General features: G+C 47.0%; 1 protein-coding gene across 1 annotated transcript in view; it reads right to left on the bottom strand.

Annotated features, from left to right (window-relative positions):
- Positions 1-9440, bottom strand: part of Susd4 (sushi domain containing 4) — a 127955-nt gene extending 118515 nt beyond the window's left edge. The window contains exons 1-2 of the mRNA XM_021171306.3: positions 9090-9440; positions 8298-8480 (exon numbers count right to left, since the gene is read on the bottom strand). Coding sequence (XP_021026965.1) covers positions 8298-8445 — 148 coding nt within the window. The 5' untranslated portion in view covers positions 8446-8480; positions 9090-9440. The remainder of the gene's footprint in view (positions 1-8297; positions 8481-9089) is intronic.
- Positions 9441-17789: the final 8349 nt, after the last annotated feature.

Raw genomic sequence — 17789 nt, 5'->3', positions numbered from 1 at the left:
GAGTCAAGAAACATCCCTTTTGAACCTTTTGAGTTTCTGGGTCTCTTCCATTATGTACACAGAGTCCCAAGGTTCAGGCATCCTAGCCTCCACCTTATCCTGGATTGTGGCATTTTCTGTGGATTCACCAGTATGTTTATGCCCCTTCCTGATCACAATGCCAGAGTTCCCTTATGTCATGGTAGGAAGGGCCAATTCAAACAACTTGATAACTTCATTATAAAGGGACATTTTTTAGTTACCTATGTGAAATAGGGCTGGGGTGGATGTATTGGAGACTGGAGTCCTCCTCACGTTCTGGCATACTAAAAGAAAGGCTGTAATAAAAATGACGACAAGCAGCCTAATGATACCACCCCTCAGGTTCTTCTTCTATTACATAAGGATAAATAATGGCATGTGCCATGTACGCCCACTGTGAGGGATTGAATGGGGTAGCACCTTTAAGGTATGGGAGTAGGGATTGGCACACTAGACATATTGTTGACAGTTTGGAAATGTTTACCAGGTCACTCAGAAATCTGAGCCATTTAACATTTCATCCCATCCTTTCTCAAGCATCCACAGTTAGTGATAGCTGACCAGTTCCTGTGAGAATGGACCAACAAGGAGCTAAGTCTTCGAGCAGATACACGAGACTATACATCTTACGTATTTGCCTTGGATGTTGAGAGGTGGCTGTGTTTGTAAATTAGCTAAAAAGCCTATTCATTTGGCCCTTTCTTGCCTTCAGTTAGGAAGCAATGGCCCTGGTGACCTATTTAGACATACCCTTACCCTGTGTGGTTACTTCAATTATCAAACACTGAATGAGCTTCCAAAATCAGTCAAGGATAAAGAGAAACAACCCGAAAAAGTCAGTTTTCTCACTGGTATCAATAAATAACACCAACTTTTAAACTGAACTAAAAATCTATATTAAGAAACTTTTCTGCAAGTCGTTTGCATTTACATTCTTGAGAAGGTTTGTTTGTGTGTGCAAATAAAACCTGAATCCCCTCATCTGTGCATTTCCAGGGCCTGCAATGAAGCCAGACCACTGAACGGGGAGATGGGGAAGGCAGCTAAGAGCTTGGAAGCCAGCCAAAAGTCCCCCTTACTGTGAATATATATTCCAACACTCCCACTGGATGCTTAAAGCCATAGACAGTAGCAAATTCCACATACTTTATTTTATCCTATGTATAAATATATTATGCATACACACACACACACACACGTATGATAAAGTTAAATCTGTATGTAGGTATAGTAAGGAACTAACAATACCAAACAATAAAACAGAACTTTTATAATAATACACTGTGAAGCACGTCTTCTGGATATTATCTTACAATATCCTACTGTACACTGGACAAAAGGATACTTTATATTCCGTGCAGGAGGAACTGGGCAGGTTGGTGAAAGGCCTCCTTGTGCTATTCAAAATGGCACTCACTGGTTATTGCTTGTTCCAGACTTTTCCACTTACTATTTTCATGCCACAAGGGGCTGTCTTCTGTAATAGAGATGCACATAACAAACTACTCTAATGATATCTGTGATATGGAAAAAAATGGAGTCAAACTGAAGTTACATGACCTGCCCAAAGCCATGTAAGGGCAGAGGCCGAACTTGAACTCTGTTCATCCTGTAAAGAACTCCGATCCTGTGTTCTCCCTGGAAGGTCTTTTGGAAGCACTGAAGAATGTATCTCAGACACCAAGAATAGAACAGCATAGCTGCTCTTCTTCCTTTCTAATCCATACCTACGAGGTCAAGACCCTTGTCTACATCCACCATTACTCTCGGGGAGAAAAGGAACCCTGCGTCTCCCTGACTTGCCTCTTCTCTTCTGGGTTGTGACATGTGAGATTCACTACTTGTTACTGGGTGTCTTAGTCAGGGTTTCTATTCCTGCACAAACATCATGACCAAGAAGCAGGTTGGGGAGGAAAGGGTTTATTCAGCTTATACTTTCCACATTGCTGTTCATCACCAAAGGATGCAGGACTGGAACTCAAGCAGGTCAGGAAGCAGGAGCTAATGCAGAGGCCATGGAGGGATGTTCCTTACTGGCTTGCTTCCCCTGGCTTGCTCAGCCTGCTATCTTATAGAACCAAGATTAACAGCCCAGAGATGGTCCCACCCACAAGGGGCCTTTCCCCCTTGATCACTAATTGAGAAAATGCCTTACAGTTGGATCTCATGGAGGCATTTCCTCAACTAAAGCTCCTTTTTCTGTGATAACTACAGCTCTGTCAAGTTGACACAAAACTAGCCAGTACAATTGACCCCTTGTCAACTTGACACACAAACACATCACTAGTAAGCCTCAACCCTTAATTTCTTATTCATCCCCAAGATCTAAAAAACTTTAAAAGTCCCACAGTCTTTACATATTAAAAGTCAATCCCTTTAAAATGTCCAATATCTTTTAAAATCCTAAGTCTTTTTACAATTAAAAGTCTCGTAACTTGTGGGCTCCACTAAAATAGTTTCTTCCTTCAAGAGGGAAAATATCAGAGCACAGTCACAATCAAAAGCAAAAATCAATCTCTAACCATCCAATGTCTGGGATCCTACTCACGATCTTCTGGGCTACTCCAAGGGCTTGGGTCACTTCTCCAGCCATGCCCTTTGTAGCACACGAGTCGTCCTCTAGGCTCCAGATGCCTGTACTCCACTGCTGCTGCTCTTGGTGGTCATCTCATGGTACTGGCATCTCCAAAACACTGCATGACCTCTTCAGTCCTGGGCCGTCAATTGCAACTGAGGCTGCACCTTCACCAATGGCCTTCCATGGCCTCTCACAGTGCCGAGCCTCAGCTGCTCTGTATGACCCCTTCATGCCTTCAAAACCAGTACCACCAGGGTGACCCTTACACATTACCAAGTCCCAAGGCAGCAGGAGTACAACCTTGGCTATCTCTGGAACACAGTCTCTTTGTGCTTTCAGAAAACACTTCCCAGAAAATGTCACCTCAACGATGCTGGTGTCTTCTTAATCGCCACTAATTTCTTAGCTCTAGCTAACCAGCATCAATAGTCCCAGTAATGCAAAAGTTTCACCTTAGTAGTTCAGGTATCTTGTTAATCACAGCTGATTCTTCAGCCCCAGCTAACCAGAACCACAGAATCTTCACAATCCAAAATAGCAATGGCCCTGAAAAGAGTCTTTCATTTTCCCTCTGAAATTTCACAAGCCAGGCCTCCATTTTCTGCACTGTTCTCAACATTATCTTCCAAGCTCCTATACAACAACTCACAGAGCTCTTAACATCAAATGGATCTTCTGGCCCAACGTTCCAAAGTCCTTCCACAGTCATCCCCAAAACATGGCCAGGTTGTCACAGGAATACCCCACTCCTGGTACCAATCTGTCTTAGTCAGGGTTTCTATTCCTGCACAAACATGACCAAGAAGCAGGTTGGGGAGGAAAGGGTCTATTCAGCTTATACTTTCCACATTGCTGTTCATCACCAAAGGATGCAGGACTGGAACTCAAACAGGTCAGGAAGCAGGAGCTGATGCAGAGGCCATGGAGGGATGTTCCTTACTGGCTTGCTTCCCCTGGCTTGCTCAGCCTGCTATCTTATAGAACCAAGATTAACAGCCCAGAGATGGTCCCACCCACAAGGGGCCTTTCCCCCTTGATCACTAATTGAGAAAATGCCTTACAGTTGGATCTCATAGAGGCATTTCCTCAACTGAAGCTCCTTTTTCTGTGATAACTCCAGCTGTGTCAAGTTGACACAAAACTAGCCAGTACAGTGGGAATCCTTCTGAAGCCCCAGATCTTTCAGATTTCACCCTGTCAATAATCTGAGTTTGCAGCTGCTGAAGTCACCGCAGGCTCTGCTGAGGAGCCAGGTGCTGATGTTGTGAGAGTTGGAGCTCCTCTGACCAGGTTCAGCCGAAACATGGATTTTACATAAGAGTTTTGCAGGAAAAGCTGCTACTGAGCCACATAGAAATTTTTTTCTCAATAAAACTAGAAGACACTCACTCACATCTACAAGAAAGTTGATTGCTTAGAAAGCATTTGTTCCTATCTGCTGGCCCATAGACATAGCACCAGGACCTAAAGGAGATCTCATGGGCTAAATTCAGAAAGAACTGTAACTCAGGTGGACTGACTCAGAAGCAGGAAGTGGCAGGCACAACCTGCCCGCCATTACATTCCTGCTCTAGACTCTTAGCTGGGTGCTACCACCTGATGGGAGGCATTCAGGATACTCCCAAGACCCTTAAGAAAAGACTCCAAGCTACCTGTCTGTCTGTACATTGGGTCGCTGCAGTCATGTATTCTGCACTCCTCACACTATCCTCTGCTCTCTGGTGAGTTCGATCATGTGACCATCTCCACATCTCTGTACAAGATATCTCTGCCACCCACTCCCACTCTAAGTGTCTCCCTGTCTCTAAAGCCCCTCTTGACTTCTCCTCCAGCCTCCCCAGATCACCTCCAGCCTCGACCTTCATGACTGGCCCACCCACAGTGATTGTTTTCTAGGTGGTGAGGCAGGAACTGGGGTATCTTTTTCTTGCTCTTAGCCAACATTAACTAAGTGTTAATGCTGCACTGGCGCCTAAAACATAAAAATGTATCGGCCAAGATCCTTGCCCTCAGTGGGCTAACCATATATGACAACAAGCTGCAATGGGAACCTGGGGGAGGGGAAAAGTTTACTGATCGGAGAGACCTGAGACGATGACACTTAGCCTACACTTTAAAATTGTTCATTGAGAGAATAAGGTTCTATTCGTTTAAAAGAACAATGTAAGTAAACCACAGGCTTTGGTTTGAGGTGTGGTACAGGTAAGCAGTGCTTACTGAATAAATATAGCAAAGATACTCAAAACTGAGCACTGTCTTAGCTACCAATTCTCTATGACTTTCTGCAATTACCAAGTGTCTGTGGCATTTCCATCCCTGATACCAACTCCCTAAGATTTATAAAATCCTACTTATTTTATAGATAAGGAAGCTGAGATACACACACACTCACACCAAATCCTTCAAAGCCATCAAGTATCAGAGCCCACCCCGAGTTTCCAACAACAGAAGGAGTTCGTCTAGAATCCCTTCCTAAACAGCCGGGTGGATTGCTCTAGTCATTCCTCAAAATCCAGGAGGCTTCTAGGAAAGTAGACCGAGGCTAAAGAAGAAAAGCGACTGAAGACACAGTCCACAAGAATTATGGGCACAGTAGAACCCTGTATCCCCCATAAGCCTGGTAGGAGTCTGTTCAGGATCCTTTTCAGAAGGATCCAAATGAGGACCCTTCTACCCAGCTGACAAAAGACAGCCTAGGGAGAGCCACCCAGAGTCACCACAAGCTAAGCCAGGCTTATAAAAGCTCTCCTAGGGCCCAAAGAGTTGAATTGGATCTCTAGCTTCCCAAGACAAAGCATTTCGGTTTTGATGGAGTTCTTTTCTCTTTCTGCTTTTGTCTGGTCATTTTCTCAATTTCTCCCTTTCTGGTTTAGGCTTTTTTCTGTAATACTTATATTTGGCACATGATTCCCCCTCCCCCCACCCCAGCTCTGACTATTATACCCCACTATTGTGGTGTTCTTTTTCCTCTGAAAGCAATCAAAAATGAAAATCCACATTTCAGAACAGGGTCTATTAAGTATGCACCTTTTGTGGGTTAAAAAAGGAAAGCGCTCTTCCGAGGGCTGATTTCAGCTGTGTTTCACCTACAGATTAGACACCGGGGTGAGACTTCTGCTCCTTAGCAGGCCATTTGCATCTGGTAATTGAGAAGGAGGTCAGGGAGGCTGGAGGTAGAAGCTGACTTATTCTAGGGAATGCGTTAGTCTGAGCCGTTGCTAATCAGACTGTGGTCTTTGTACCAGCAGCAAAGGCTTCACCCAGGAGCTTACTGAATATAGACCTGTGGTGCCGAAGAGATGTCTCCTAAGTACCTGCCAATCTACTAGAGGCCCTGAGTTGGGATCCCAGCACCCATGGTGTGCAGCACATGACTGACGGAATCTCAAGCTTCAGGGAATGCAGTGTTCTCTTCTGGTCTCCTAGGGGACTGGCACAAGCATGGAGGATACTCACACATGCGCATCAATAAAAACAGACACAGAGACCATAGAAATGCAGGCTCTCCGGGACCAACCAAAGCTAATGGAATCAGGATCTATCTTTTAACAAGATCCCAGGGTTTTTGTTTGTTTGGTTGGTTGGTTGGTTTTGTTTTTTTGCATACGCATGAAAAATTTAAGAGCAAAGATATGGGGTAAAAGCAAAGTGCCTTTACTGTCAGCCTGGACACTCCATAGATTTCTAAGAAAGTAAGCCTGTTTGGTCGATGCTTTAGGATGCCCCCCTCCCCCACCACACACACCGTTCTTTCCTGCCCAAACTGTGGATTCATATGGGAATCCTGGAATGATCAGTATTAATCTGCATATCAGTGTCAGCCAAATAATTACTGAAGGTGACATCAGGCTGGTGGCCAGCCATTCTGCAGCAGATAGTCCCTAAAAAGAAAGGGCTCTGACACTGGAGGGTGACAGGGAACCCACACTTCCTGTTTTCAAGGCTCTGGGAAGGGATAGAAAAAGACACCACTGTACAAACTATGGGAACTGCAAAGGTGACTGGTGAATCCAGAGGATCTTGGGAAACTAAAGCTGAGAAAGCCCCAGAAAACAGTAATGGATGAAACCAAGAGCAGAGCGCTTAAATCCAGCGCATGCGCAAACTTCACACATCCTATAACAATGGTGGAGATTCGGGGAGATGGACTCCGATTAGCTCATCTGTCATCTACATGGGAGACCTGTTCCAGGAGTTGGAAAAGCATGTGGACCTGGTTAGAAGGACTGACTGGTAGCCAGAACTGACAAGTCAGCTAAGAGGAAAAGACCCATATCTGCTCAGTGGTCACCTGCATACTGACTCGCAATTCATGAGGTAGAGTTAGTATCCAGAGAGGGGAGAGTCCTGGTGAGCCACATAGACGTGGTCTGGACCCACACTTGACTTTGTCCTCTGTGAAGAATACATCTGCCTCTGAGATGCTTCTAGTAAAAAACTAAAATAGCAGCACAAAAAGTTACTCCTTGGGGGGAAAAAAAAAGCAAAAACACCCACCCACCCACCCTCTCCATCCAAAGAAAAAGTAAGTTTTCTCTGTGACTCTGACTCTGAATGCTGCTATAGACACTTTCACGCCCTTGTCATCGAATGGCTGTCGAGTGTACTGCCTGAATTACCAACTGCTCTGTGCTAAGGCCTACATTATCGTTCTCCTCCCTCAGTTTTGCTAAATGTCTGCTCACTTTATTTGCCCCGTCTTCACCTTCAAAGTCTCTGAGACAGCAATATTTTCCAATGTGGAAATGGTTCATTTACGCCAAGCAATACTTGTGTTTCGTCAAATGACAATCTACTTAGGCATCCTCTGTATTTCGGCTAGGAGAATGCAAGCCTGTCCTTCACAAGTCCACATCAGCAATGTCTCAAGGAGGATCCGGGACAGGCAGGAATGATGGACGGTGGTGTACAAGGAAGAAAGGGAGAGACTTAAGGGGGAGAAATTCAGACCGGAACTCCATCTGTCTTCCTTGACCACAACCAAAAGATAGCCCTCCCGCTTGGAATCAAGCATGTTATAGATTAGCCGCCTTACAGGGACTGGGGCTATCAATTTGATTTCAGAACTTCCCCTTCATAGAAGAGTCCTTGACTTAATCCCCACCGTAAATCAGACCTCGCTAAGCAGTCTTCCAGAAACATACCTGAAGGAAACTCTACAGCCCTTCCCCACCCCCAACAGTCACAGACATGCCTCAGCACACCACCTCCAAGAAAGAGAAAGTTAACTTTCAAATAAACCTGTCCTTCAACTGATCTGACCATGTTTTCAGACCCTTCATATTCTTCAAGACGGTTTATTCTAAAGTAGTTCAAATCCAGAAGCCCAAACCTGACCTGTGTGTGAAGGGCAAAGATCAAGGGTCGAAGGGCCACAAATACACTGCTCCCCCCACCCCCACACACTCCTTTAATCCTCCTTTTCCTCTGGGCCAAAATGGGAAAATGCGACAGGCTTCTTATCCTTCCTTCAGAAAAGCCCAATTGGGCTGCCGGTGGGTGTGCGAACCTACACCGGTTCCACACAATTTTCTGTGAACTCCAGGGGTTTTGCAGAAGGCTGGGACACAGGGACTCTATTTCTCAGGCACCCCTAAAGTCTGCACGTATGCAGGAGGCGCAGTGCTGTCCGGTCAGTACAGTCTCCCCTCCCTGCTGGGCCATCCAAAGCTCCCCCCACCACAGCGGGGTCACTCACCACCCGTGAGCTGTGCTGGGCCAAAGCACAGCGCCAGTTGAAACCACAGGATCACGGCCAAGAGTCTCTGGGGGGACTGAGGCTGCTGTTGCTGCAGCTGCTGCTCTAGAAATCCATCTCCATTGCTCGGGTTCATTCCATGATACATCTTTCATCCACAGAGGGCATCCAGCTTGCGAGAGTCTGCAACCAGGAGCGGAACACGACAATACCCCGGGGTTGCCCGGGCTCTGGGGCCAAGCTCTCCCTCCTCCACCCTGGGGGCCGGGTGCCTGGGCTTTGCGGGCTCCATCCCATCCCATCCCTGTTCGCCCCTGCGCAGCCCCCGCCCCCTTTCCCACAGCGAGATCCTCCCTGCCACCCCCCATGCAGGGTCCAGAGAGTAGCAGCCACCATGGGATACTGCGCGTGCGGGAGGGATGGAGGAGGGGAGAGAGGACAGGGGTTAGTGCACACTGGCTCTGTGCTGGTCCCCGGGATTCAGCGGTTCTGATCATGACAGGAAAGTCTAAAGCCTTCTAGCATCAAGCGGCTGAGAAAACACTTTTCCCCGGGCCTGTACATTTCACTCTGAGGAATCTCACAATGTGCCCCCTGCTGCCCCTGGATACTTCTCTGCTTTTCCAAGGATTGGGAGGCTCCTATTGCCCCAGTCCCTTATGAAATCTGAGCTGTTATTTTTATTTTAAAAATTCCTCCCTTAGGGGAGCTGAGCCAGGAGCCAACTCGCCCAGCCTGGCCTGCGCACGCCTCCCCGGGGCAGGCAAGCCCCTTCCGGGCTCCGGCTCTTACCTGTGGGTCTCATGCATGCAGCTTCCTTCCCTCCTCCGCCTCCTCCCCCCGCCAGTCTAACCCGCATCTGTGCGCGACCTCTGCTGCCGCCGCTGCGCGAGCAAGCGAGCGAGCGAGCGAGCAAGACAGAGGAGCGAGCGAGCGAGCGAGCGAGACGGAAGCCTCGGCGGCTGCCGGGCTGCACCGCCCCCGCCCGTCCCGCCGCGCGCTCCCTCCCCGGGCTCCCCCGAGTGGCCGGGGGCGGGGGTGACGAGGGCCACAGCTGCCGGGCTGCGCGCGCCCGCTACCTGAGCTCGGGAGCGCGCGGCGGCGGCGCGGAGAGGGGGAGGAAGGGACGAGGCCCGGGCGCGCGCGGGAAGGGCAGGGGCGCGCGGGCCTGCACGCGCCTCGGCGGGTCCCAGCCGGCGCCGGTAGCAGGGGTAAGGGGATGGCGTGGGCGGAGGAGGACGCCGTGGCCAATGGGAAGCCGGCGCGCCTGCACCTGTCGGGCACGAGTCGCCAGGCGGCGGCACACACGCACACGCATTCACACACGCGCATTCGCGTATGCACGCACACATACCCAGGCACACGCACGCGCACACACCGCAGGTCTGCACCGCGATCCTTCACCAGTGGCCTCTGGAGCCCTTAGCCCGGTGCGTGCCACCAGAGGCTGTGACCTCGAAGGTGGAGGTGGACAGGATGATCCCACCCAGGACCATCACCGATGACGGGGTTAACTTGAATGGGGCGGTGTAAGCACAACCCTTGCTGCTAAAACCTCAAGTTCTTGGTGACCCCGAGCATCTCCACGGGTGTGAGCTTCCCCTAGAGCCCAGTGGACAGCCCGAGGAGGCTGGGTCTCTGTATCCCGTCCCTTGCACCGTCGGCATTTTCCCTCTTGGCTGCCTTGGAGATAGACGCAAGCATCTCTCGGAGCTTTCTCTTGAGAGGCTCTCCCTCAGGGAGACAAGTGACCGGACAGTGAGATGATGGGTGCCAATGTAGGAAAGCTGGGTATCACCGGAAGGGGAGGCTTATTTCCTTTGGGTAAGAACCCGAAAGGATCAGGGGTCCCCAGGAAAGAATGTTCCCCTGGTCAGCGGTCCCTTCCTGGTGTCTTAAGTTCATCCTGCTGCTAGCTCTGTTCTCCCAACCTTTGCTGTTCCCCAGCAAGCTAGGCCTCCCTCTGAGGTGTGGGCCGGGCTCCGAGGGTACTTGTTCGAGCCTTGGTGATTAAGGGGTGTGCCTTAATGAGGTAGGGCCGGCAGGCAGTATTTTTGAACCACTGGATCCCCATTATTCTGTAGCAATTTGTGGATATGAAAAACCATGTTTCTGATACAGCCACCGAATCATCTCGTCCTTCTATCGACTTTCCCAAAATCTCACATACTGAAGGTAGTTTGGAAATTACAGCTTTTACCGTGCTGGCTTTTACTGCGAGTAATTTTAACAAATTCTTGCAGGAGAAATTAGCTTTTAGTAGATAAATCTAGTTCAATGTTGTTGATTTTTTTTTTCAATTTGTAAAATTGAGATGTCAGCTTTGCACGGAGTAAGTTGAACAGTTTTGGTTATCACAAATGCATTCCTGCTAAAGCGTGTACTCTGAGGCCCAAAGCATTACTTGGGCATTTTTCTGTGTTTCCAAGGTCCTAAGATTGTTCGCTGCAAATTGACTATTTATTCTAGTTTATTCTCAATAAAATATCTACCGTTTTAAAAAAAATAGCTGTCAGATCCACAGGGCATAAAACTATTTGTTGACCATGCAACAAACATATCTGAAATCTGCCGCTTAGCTGCAACAATCAGCTTATACAGAATACCAGGGTCAACAGGACCATCCAAGTTCATCTGTCCCAAGCCTGGGATCTGTGCTTAAGTCTCCTTTCTGACACAGTGCTATCCAGCTGGAGCTACAGCTCAGCAGTAGGCCACTTGCCTAGCTCTTGTGTGAGGCTCAGGGCTCCACCCTTAGCACCACAAAAATTAAATTATTTGTGAACAAGGTCACGTAGCCTCATCCAGTACCTGAGGAAGCCCGTTGTAGTTGCTGGTTACACTCAGAAATGCCTCCTTTCCTCGGGTGGGACTGCTCTGCTTTGGGTTTGTTTGTTTTTTGTTTTTTCTGTTATTGTGCAAAAACACTGACCAAAAACAACTTGGGGAGGGGAAGATTTTTACTTGGCTGACAAGTTACAGTCCACCATTAAGAAAAGCCAAGACAGAAACTGAAGGCGGGAACTGAAGGGGTGGGGGTGGGGAATGGAGGAACGATGCTTACTCACCAGCTTTGCTTCCTCTGGGTTGCTTGGCAGACTCTCATAGCCCAGGAATCACGCATACGCACGCACGCACGCACGCACGCACGCACGCACGCGCTCTCATACAGTGGCCTGGGCCCTCCTGCATTTAATCAGCGTTTAAGGAAAAGCTCCCGCAGACATGGCCACATGGAGACAGTTTTTCAGTTGAGATTTCCTCTTCTAAGTTATGCTCTACGTTAAGTTGACAAAGCTATAACAGAATCAGGAACCCTTCCCAAAACATGGCCTGCCTCTCTTTTCTGGGCTCACGCCGCTAAGTCAATTTCTTCTTTAAGACAAATTTTCAAGGCTGGAGAGATGACTCAGTGGTTAAGATCTCTTGCTGTTCTTCAGAAGACGTGAGTTCAATTCCCAGCCCCCCACATGGTGGCTCACAACCATCTGTAACTCCAGTCCCGGGACATCTGATACCCTTGCCCTCTTCTGATCACCACAGGCACCAGGCATGAATGAGGTGTAATTACAGACATGAAGGCAAAAAGCTTACAAATATAAATTTTAAAAGATGGAAGATGGCATTTCATTCAATTGGAGATAGCATCAGGTTTCTTTGCCTTTGTCTTCTGGGGATTATATGTAGTCACTTCCCTTTATGTGACAGTTTCCAGTCTCCTTGCTAGCTTGTGGTCAAACTAGAGTTAGCTGACCTCCCCATTGTCCACCCGGATCCAGCAGTGAGAGTCTGTTTGAGAAAGGGGGCAGGTATATGGTCACTCTGGGCTCTCTCCTCAGTCCAGAAGAAGACTGGGTGTTCCCATCATTCTGACCCACACAGTGAAGCTTTGGAAGGGTGGCCACAGCACAATGTTGTGTCAGTTTCCTATATTGTGTTTTATTTTTTTCCATGGCTCCCATAAAATACCCTATACTTGGTGTCTTATACAATAGGAATTCAATCTGTCCAGGTTCTGGGGGCCGGGTATCCAAAGTGAGAGTGTTGGTGTGGGTGCAGCTGACAGTCTTCTGTGTGTTCACATGGGCATTCCTCTGTGGTGCCTGGGACAATCCTAATGGCCTCGTTTAGACTAATTGCCTCTTTAAAGGCCTTGTCTCCAAAAATAGTCATATTCTGAGGCACTGGAATCTCAAAAACAAGTCATCTTGGATATAATTGGATATATACTTTCTCCAGAAAGGAAGTCAGGAGAGACAGAATCCAGGAGATAGCAGGACTGACTTCTTACTAAGTGAGGGGGAAACTTACTTCCTCTGCTGTCCTCACAGGAGTTCACTACCAACTGCAGAAAAAGGCAAAGGTTTTCAGACTCACTGTAGACTTCTTGAGGTATTAGGCAGACACAGAAGTAGTCATGAAATGTTGAGGAAACTCATCCTCTAAATGCCACAGCCCCATAGTTTATAAATAATGGAGATTTTTTTCTTGCCTCAAGTCCTGGAGACTAGGTAGTTCAAGATCAAGAATTGCCTCTGGCAAGGGTCTTTTTACTACATTGTAATGTGGCAGAAGATATCTTGTGACCCGAAAGAAATACACAAGGGGTGGGGGACAGACTGACAACACCGAAAAAGACTGGCCTTCTTCCTGTTATCAGAACCGACCCATTCTCAGAGCAGCATCAATTTCTAGGGCTGCAGATGATGGATAAAACAGCTCATTCAGGTGTGCACCATTCCTACCTCCTCTACCCATACAAAGTATACTCACTGGGTTGACCCGGGCGGTATTTCAGTTACCATGCTTGGTACAGAGACCACAAAACCATGCAATATCCAACAAGTTTATAGTCTGTGGGAGGTTAAGAAATGAGTCAACAATTAAAGTAGTAAAAGCTAAGATTGGCGAGTCCAAAGGAGAGGGCACTCTGAGACAGAATCCTGGAGGTGACCTCAATATATTATGTGAGGACAGGCATCTGTGTGTCTGTGTAGATTTGAGGAGAATCAAAGGGTTCAACAAGTTTCCTGGGCAGATGGAACAGCCTAGGCAGCAACCAGGTGGGAAAGGTTAGGAAGAGACCAAAGATGGAGTTTTCGATGCAAGCAGGGAAATGTCAAAGTGGCACAATGTCCGAGACACACCTAGAGCCGTGCCAAGAGGATCATGGAAAAACATGCAGGGAAGCTTAGCTTTGGTCTAAAGATAAAGAGACAAAACTAGGAAGGAGTGAGCACTTCAGAGAGCTCTCCACTCCCCCATTAGCTCACAGACCCATGGGAGGGTGCTCAAGGTCACTGATACTTTGCAGAATGCCAATTAAGGAGGTCCCGATGCACTTCTGTGGACCATAGATACATTGTGAACAAGGCAAATGCTGTGGACCATATATACATTTGCAAACAAGGCAAATGTTTGATGCAATGCAGGGAAAACAAATGTCCACCTTCTACTTCTAAGAATGCAATCTGTTATGGATTAACCATGCCTTTTGTTTTCTGTAATCTGGCTCATTTTGTAAGATTCAAAGAGGGTGAAATATGCCACAGTATCACTTTGTAGATGAGATGGAGAATTCTTTGTTACTTAATTGCTTCTTCCAGGTAGGACCACATGAGTGATTGTGCCTGGGATAGAGTAGCATGCTTGGGGAATGAAGCATCCATCAAGTACTTGAAGAAGGAGGAGGAGAAGAAGAAGAAAAAGGAGAAGGAGGAGGATGAGGATGGAGAAGAAGAAGAAGAAGAAGAAGAAGAAGAAGAAGAAGAAGAAGAAGAAGAAGAAGAAGAAGAAGAAGAAGAAGAAGAGAAAAGGAGGAGGAAGACAAGGAGGATGTCTAGGAGCAGGAGGGAAGGAAGAAAGGAAGGAAGGGAGGGAGGGAGGAAGGAAGGAAGGAAGGAAGGAAGGAAGGAAGGAAGGAAGGAAGGAAGGAAGGAAGGAAGGAAGGGAGGGAGGAAGGAAGGAAGGAAAAATGACTACCAGCTTTTCACCAGAGGCTCAAATCTGGACAACACATTAACAGTGCATAATAATACACACACACACACACACACACACACACTTTTTTTTAACATCAGCCCATGGGAAAGGAGAGTAAGGTATATGAGGGCCAGACCTGAAAGCCCACATCCATTCTGCCCACATTCCATTAGCCAGGATGATGTCACAGTGGCCATTTAGTCACATGATCTTGCTGATGATATGCAAAGGAAACTGGGAAATGTAGTCTAGGGCAATTGCTCTGCATGCAGAAAAGGACAACCAGCAGACTTAAGTAGATCTACACTCACAGGAGGCCCCCATTCACATACATATACACACATACACACTGACATGGAAAGCCCCTTGAGGGCTATCATGTTCTCTTGCCTTTGATTCTTTTCTTAGCAACCAATTCTGCATCCTGTGTGGTTCTGAATGGACAGGCATCTCACTAAAACAAGCCTTGGGTAATTTCAGTGTGCAAAGATGGCTGCCACTTCAGGGCCTGGCGTAAATATCTGATGCTTAGGACATCATTTCAGTCAGTTACATTTAGTCACCGCCGTGGGCGTGAGGAGGAGACCAGCAACAGAAGTAATGCCTGGACCTTCAGCTTTTTATTGAATTTGGAACTGGGTAAATATTTTTCATAACATTACACTTTGGCTTCTATGTAGCAATGTTTTGTCCTTGGAGAAAATCAAACAGGTGCTGCTAATGAGCTGTTTTAACATGGTCACCACCTCTGGTCAAATTTTCCACTTCAGTTGACTACCAGGTAAAGGTGAGCCAGTGCTTTCAGATGTACTCCTAGTGGTGGCTAATTACATTAAAATGTTGTTTTCTTGACCTTTTCCTTTTGTGTGTGTGTGTGTGTGTGTGTGTGTGTGTGTGTTTTAATCTCCCCGATTTTTCTCCCTTGGTTTCTTAGATTCCTCCCTTTAAAGCCACTGTCAGCATAGCAAGAGCATTTTCTTTAAGATGTGGAGGGAAAGTGTGAGAAGGACCAAAACCTCCACTCTGGAACTTTTAAACACTTAACCTGGCATTTAGTAATGCCTAGAAGATGCTCAGCTGCACATAAATCCACCTAAGAGATGCTTAGCCCCAATCAAGCCCACAGAAACACAGGGGCATCAACCCAGCCTTCCAGCATCTCACAGTTAAAAACCCGGGCCACTTTTTTTTTTTTAATGTATGGAATTTTTTGTTTGTTTGTTTAACCCCAGCATATTTCAATGAATAGGCAGCCATTAAGTGGTATATCCTATATCTCAGGCCCTGTTCTACATGTGAAAAGTACAGAATTGGTCAAATAAAAAAAAATCCTTATTCATCTAGAGTTTGCCTTCAAGTGGCAGGAGATGGGCAATGTAGTTTATCCCCAGTCACCACCCCTTCAACCCAGACGTGATTTCTCTTAGTTAGTGGTGAAGCTTCCTGCGAGCTTATTTTCTTTCTTTTGACAATGCTACAATGTACTAGAAGACATAGGCAAGATGACAAAGAGCAAGGATGCCCTTTTGGTCTTTGTATTCACCGTGGGGGCCTTGGACAGTGCTGATAAAGGCTTGTGTGACCTCACGGGATGAATGGATGTCTTCACAGAGGCACAATCAAGTCTTGAGGAAGCTGAAGGTTTTCATTTCCAGTCTCAAAAGGTAACAAAGCATCTAGAAGCCCAAGGGAACTGGTGTGGTGATGTTCTTTAGCTCTGGCTTCTCCCTCATCATGTGTGACAGGGATGGAAGGGCACAGAAGTGAGCCTTCCTTACCATTGTACTCCATACTGGAACGAAATCTCACCCTGGACTTTATATTGTGAATCTTCACTCTCCAGGGAGAAATTTAATTCTATGAGGATCACACAGTATAAGACACAGAACATGTCAAGGCGTACTTAGGAAATTATGGAGAGATTATTGTACCAGGAAAGAGTGTGTGTATAGGGCCACGGGGGTGGGGGCTGTTTGGATCATTGTCTTAGTCAAGGTTTCTATTCCTGCTCAAACATCATGACCCAGAAGCAAGTTGGGGAGGAAAGGGTTTATTCAGCTTACAATTCCACACTGCTGTTCATCACCAAAGGAAGTCAGGACGAACTCAAGTCAGGAAGCAGGAGCTGATGCAGAGGCCATGGAGGGATGCTACTTACTGGCTTGCTTCCCCTGGCTCGATCCGTTTGCTTTTTTATAGAACCCAGGATTACCAACCCAGGCCCACAATGGGCCCTCCTACTCGTGATCCCTAATTGAGAAAACACCTTACAGCTGGATCTCATGGAGGCATTTCCTCAAGGGAGGCTCCTTTCTCTGTGACAACTCCAGCTTGTGTCAAGTTGATTCACAAAAGCAGCCAGTACAGTGACCAAGAGGGATTTGAACATTATTCAAAAGACAATAGGGGGCCATGTCAAAAAAATCAAGGTGAATGAAGACTGGCAGAACGCCTCCAGATTTCAACTCTGAAATATCAGTCTTGACCCAAAATAGCCATAAACAAACTTGAGAGAAACATGGCTACCTTTAATATAACCTGTGGTAAGAAATTTGTACTTCACTTTGCAAACTGTTACACAATGCACCTATAGAGAAGTGAAAATCTAACAAATCAACATCCCCCTCTGCCACAGGGGAGATACGTATTCCGTATTCTAGTCTAATATACTTCAGATCAAAAACGCAAGTCAAAACTCACTAAGCCAGTTTTGCTGGTCACTCAAGCATCTGGAGTGGAAATTAGAAAAGGTAGCGTGTGCGCATCAGATAACAGTGAAGATGCCGGTTGTAAGGGTGACAGCCACATACTCACAGTGAGCACTGATGCTAGCCAGAGTCCTACTTAGCAAGTGTAATTCTCAGCCGTCTTGTTCAGAGCCACCTTCTTCCCTGCAGCATTAGTGTCAAACTTTTAGATGACAACAATTGGTCAACTTAAAGAGTTCGGATTTCTGGCCCAGGTTTTGCATAGCCAGGAGACGGTAAAGCTTTAATTTACGTTGGTGTATTTAAAGTAATAGTTCTCAGGGCTCACATTCTTGAGTTCTACTGACCAGATGGGGGCCACTATCCATAGATGACCACTCGGGTTGTAATTATTTAAAACTAAAAGCCCATTTCCTCAGTCCTGCTAGCTGCATTTTGTACACTATAGCCACAGGTGGTTAGTGGCCTCCTTACAGGACAGCTGGGGACACAGAGCATTTTCCTTCCTGCAGAAGACTCTGCTGGGCAGAAGTGCTCTGGAGTAAGAGCACCAAGTGTCCTGGAGAACAGAGTCACCGCAGCATCTGTGTCCTGTGACAGGAAGCCCGATGGCAGAGAGTTATCAACATGGAGGCTACAGAGTAGGACCATAGCTTGGGGAGGAGTCAGCAGCAGAATCAGAGTAGCAGCTTTGGCAGGAGATGGGACCGTTGCCACCTTGGACCATAAAGGAAGAAGATGGAGGCCCGGAAGTGTACCACTGCTTGGATAAGTGTCTCTCAAGGTGTGTGTGCTGAAGGCT

Source organism: Mus caroli, unplaced genomic scaffold (assembly GCF_978045245.1).
Source record: "Mus caroli unplaced genomic scaffold, Mus_caroli_1 scaffold_1, whole genome shotgun sequence".
NCBI classification, from domain to species: Eukaryota; Metazoa; Chordata; class Mammalia; order Rodentia; family Muridae; genus Mus; species Mus caroli.
The sequence above is the reverse complement of the archived record's forward strand: the minus strand, read 5'-3'. Positions and strand labels throughout refer to the sequence as shown.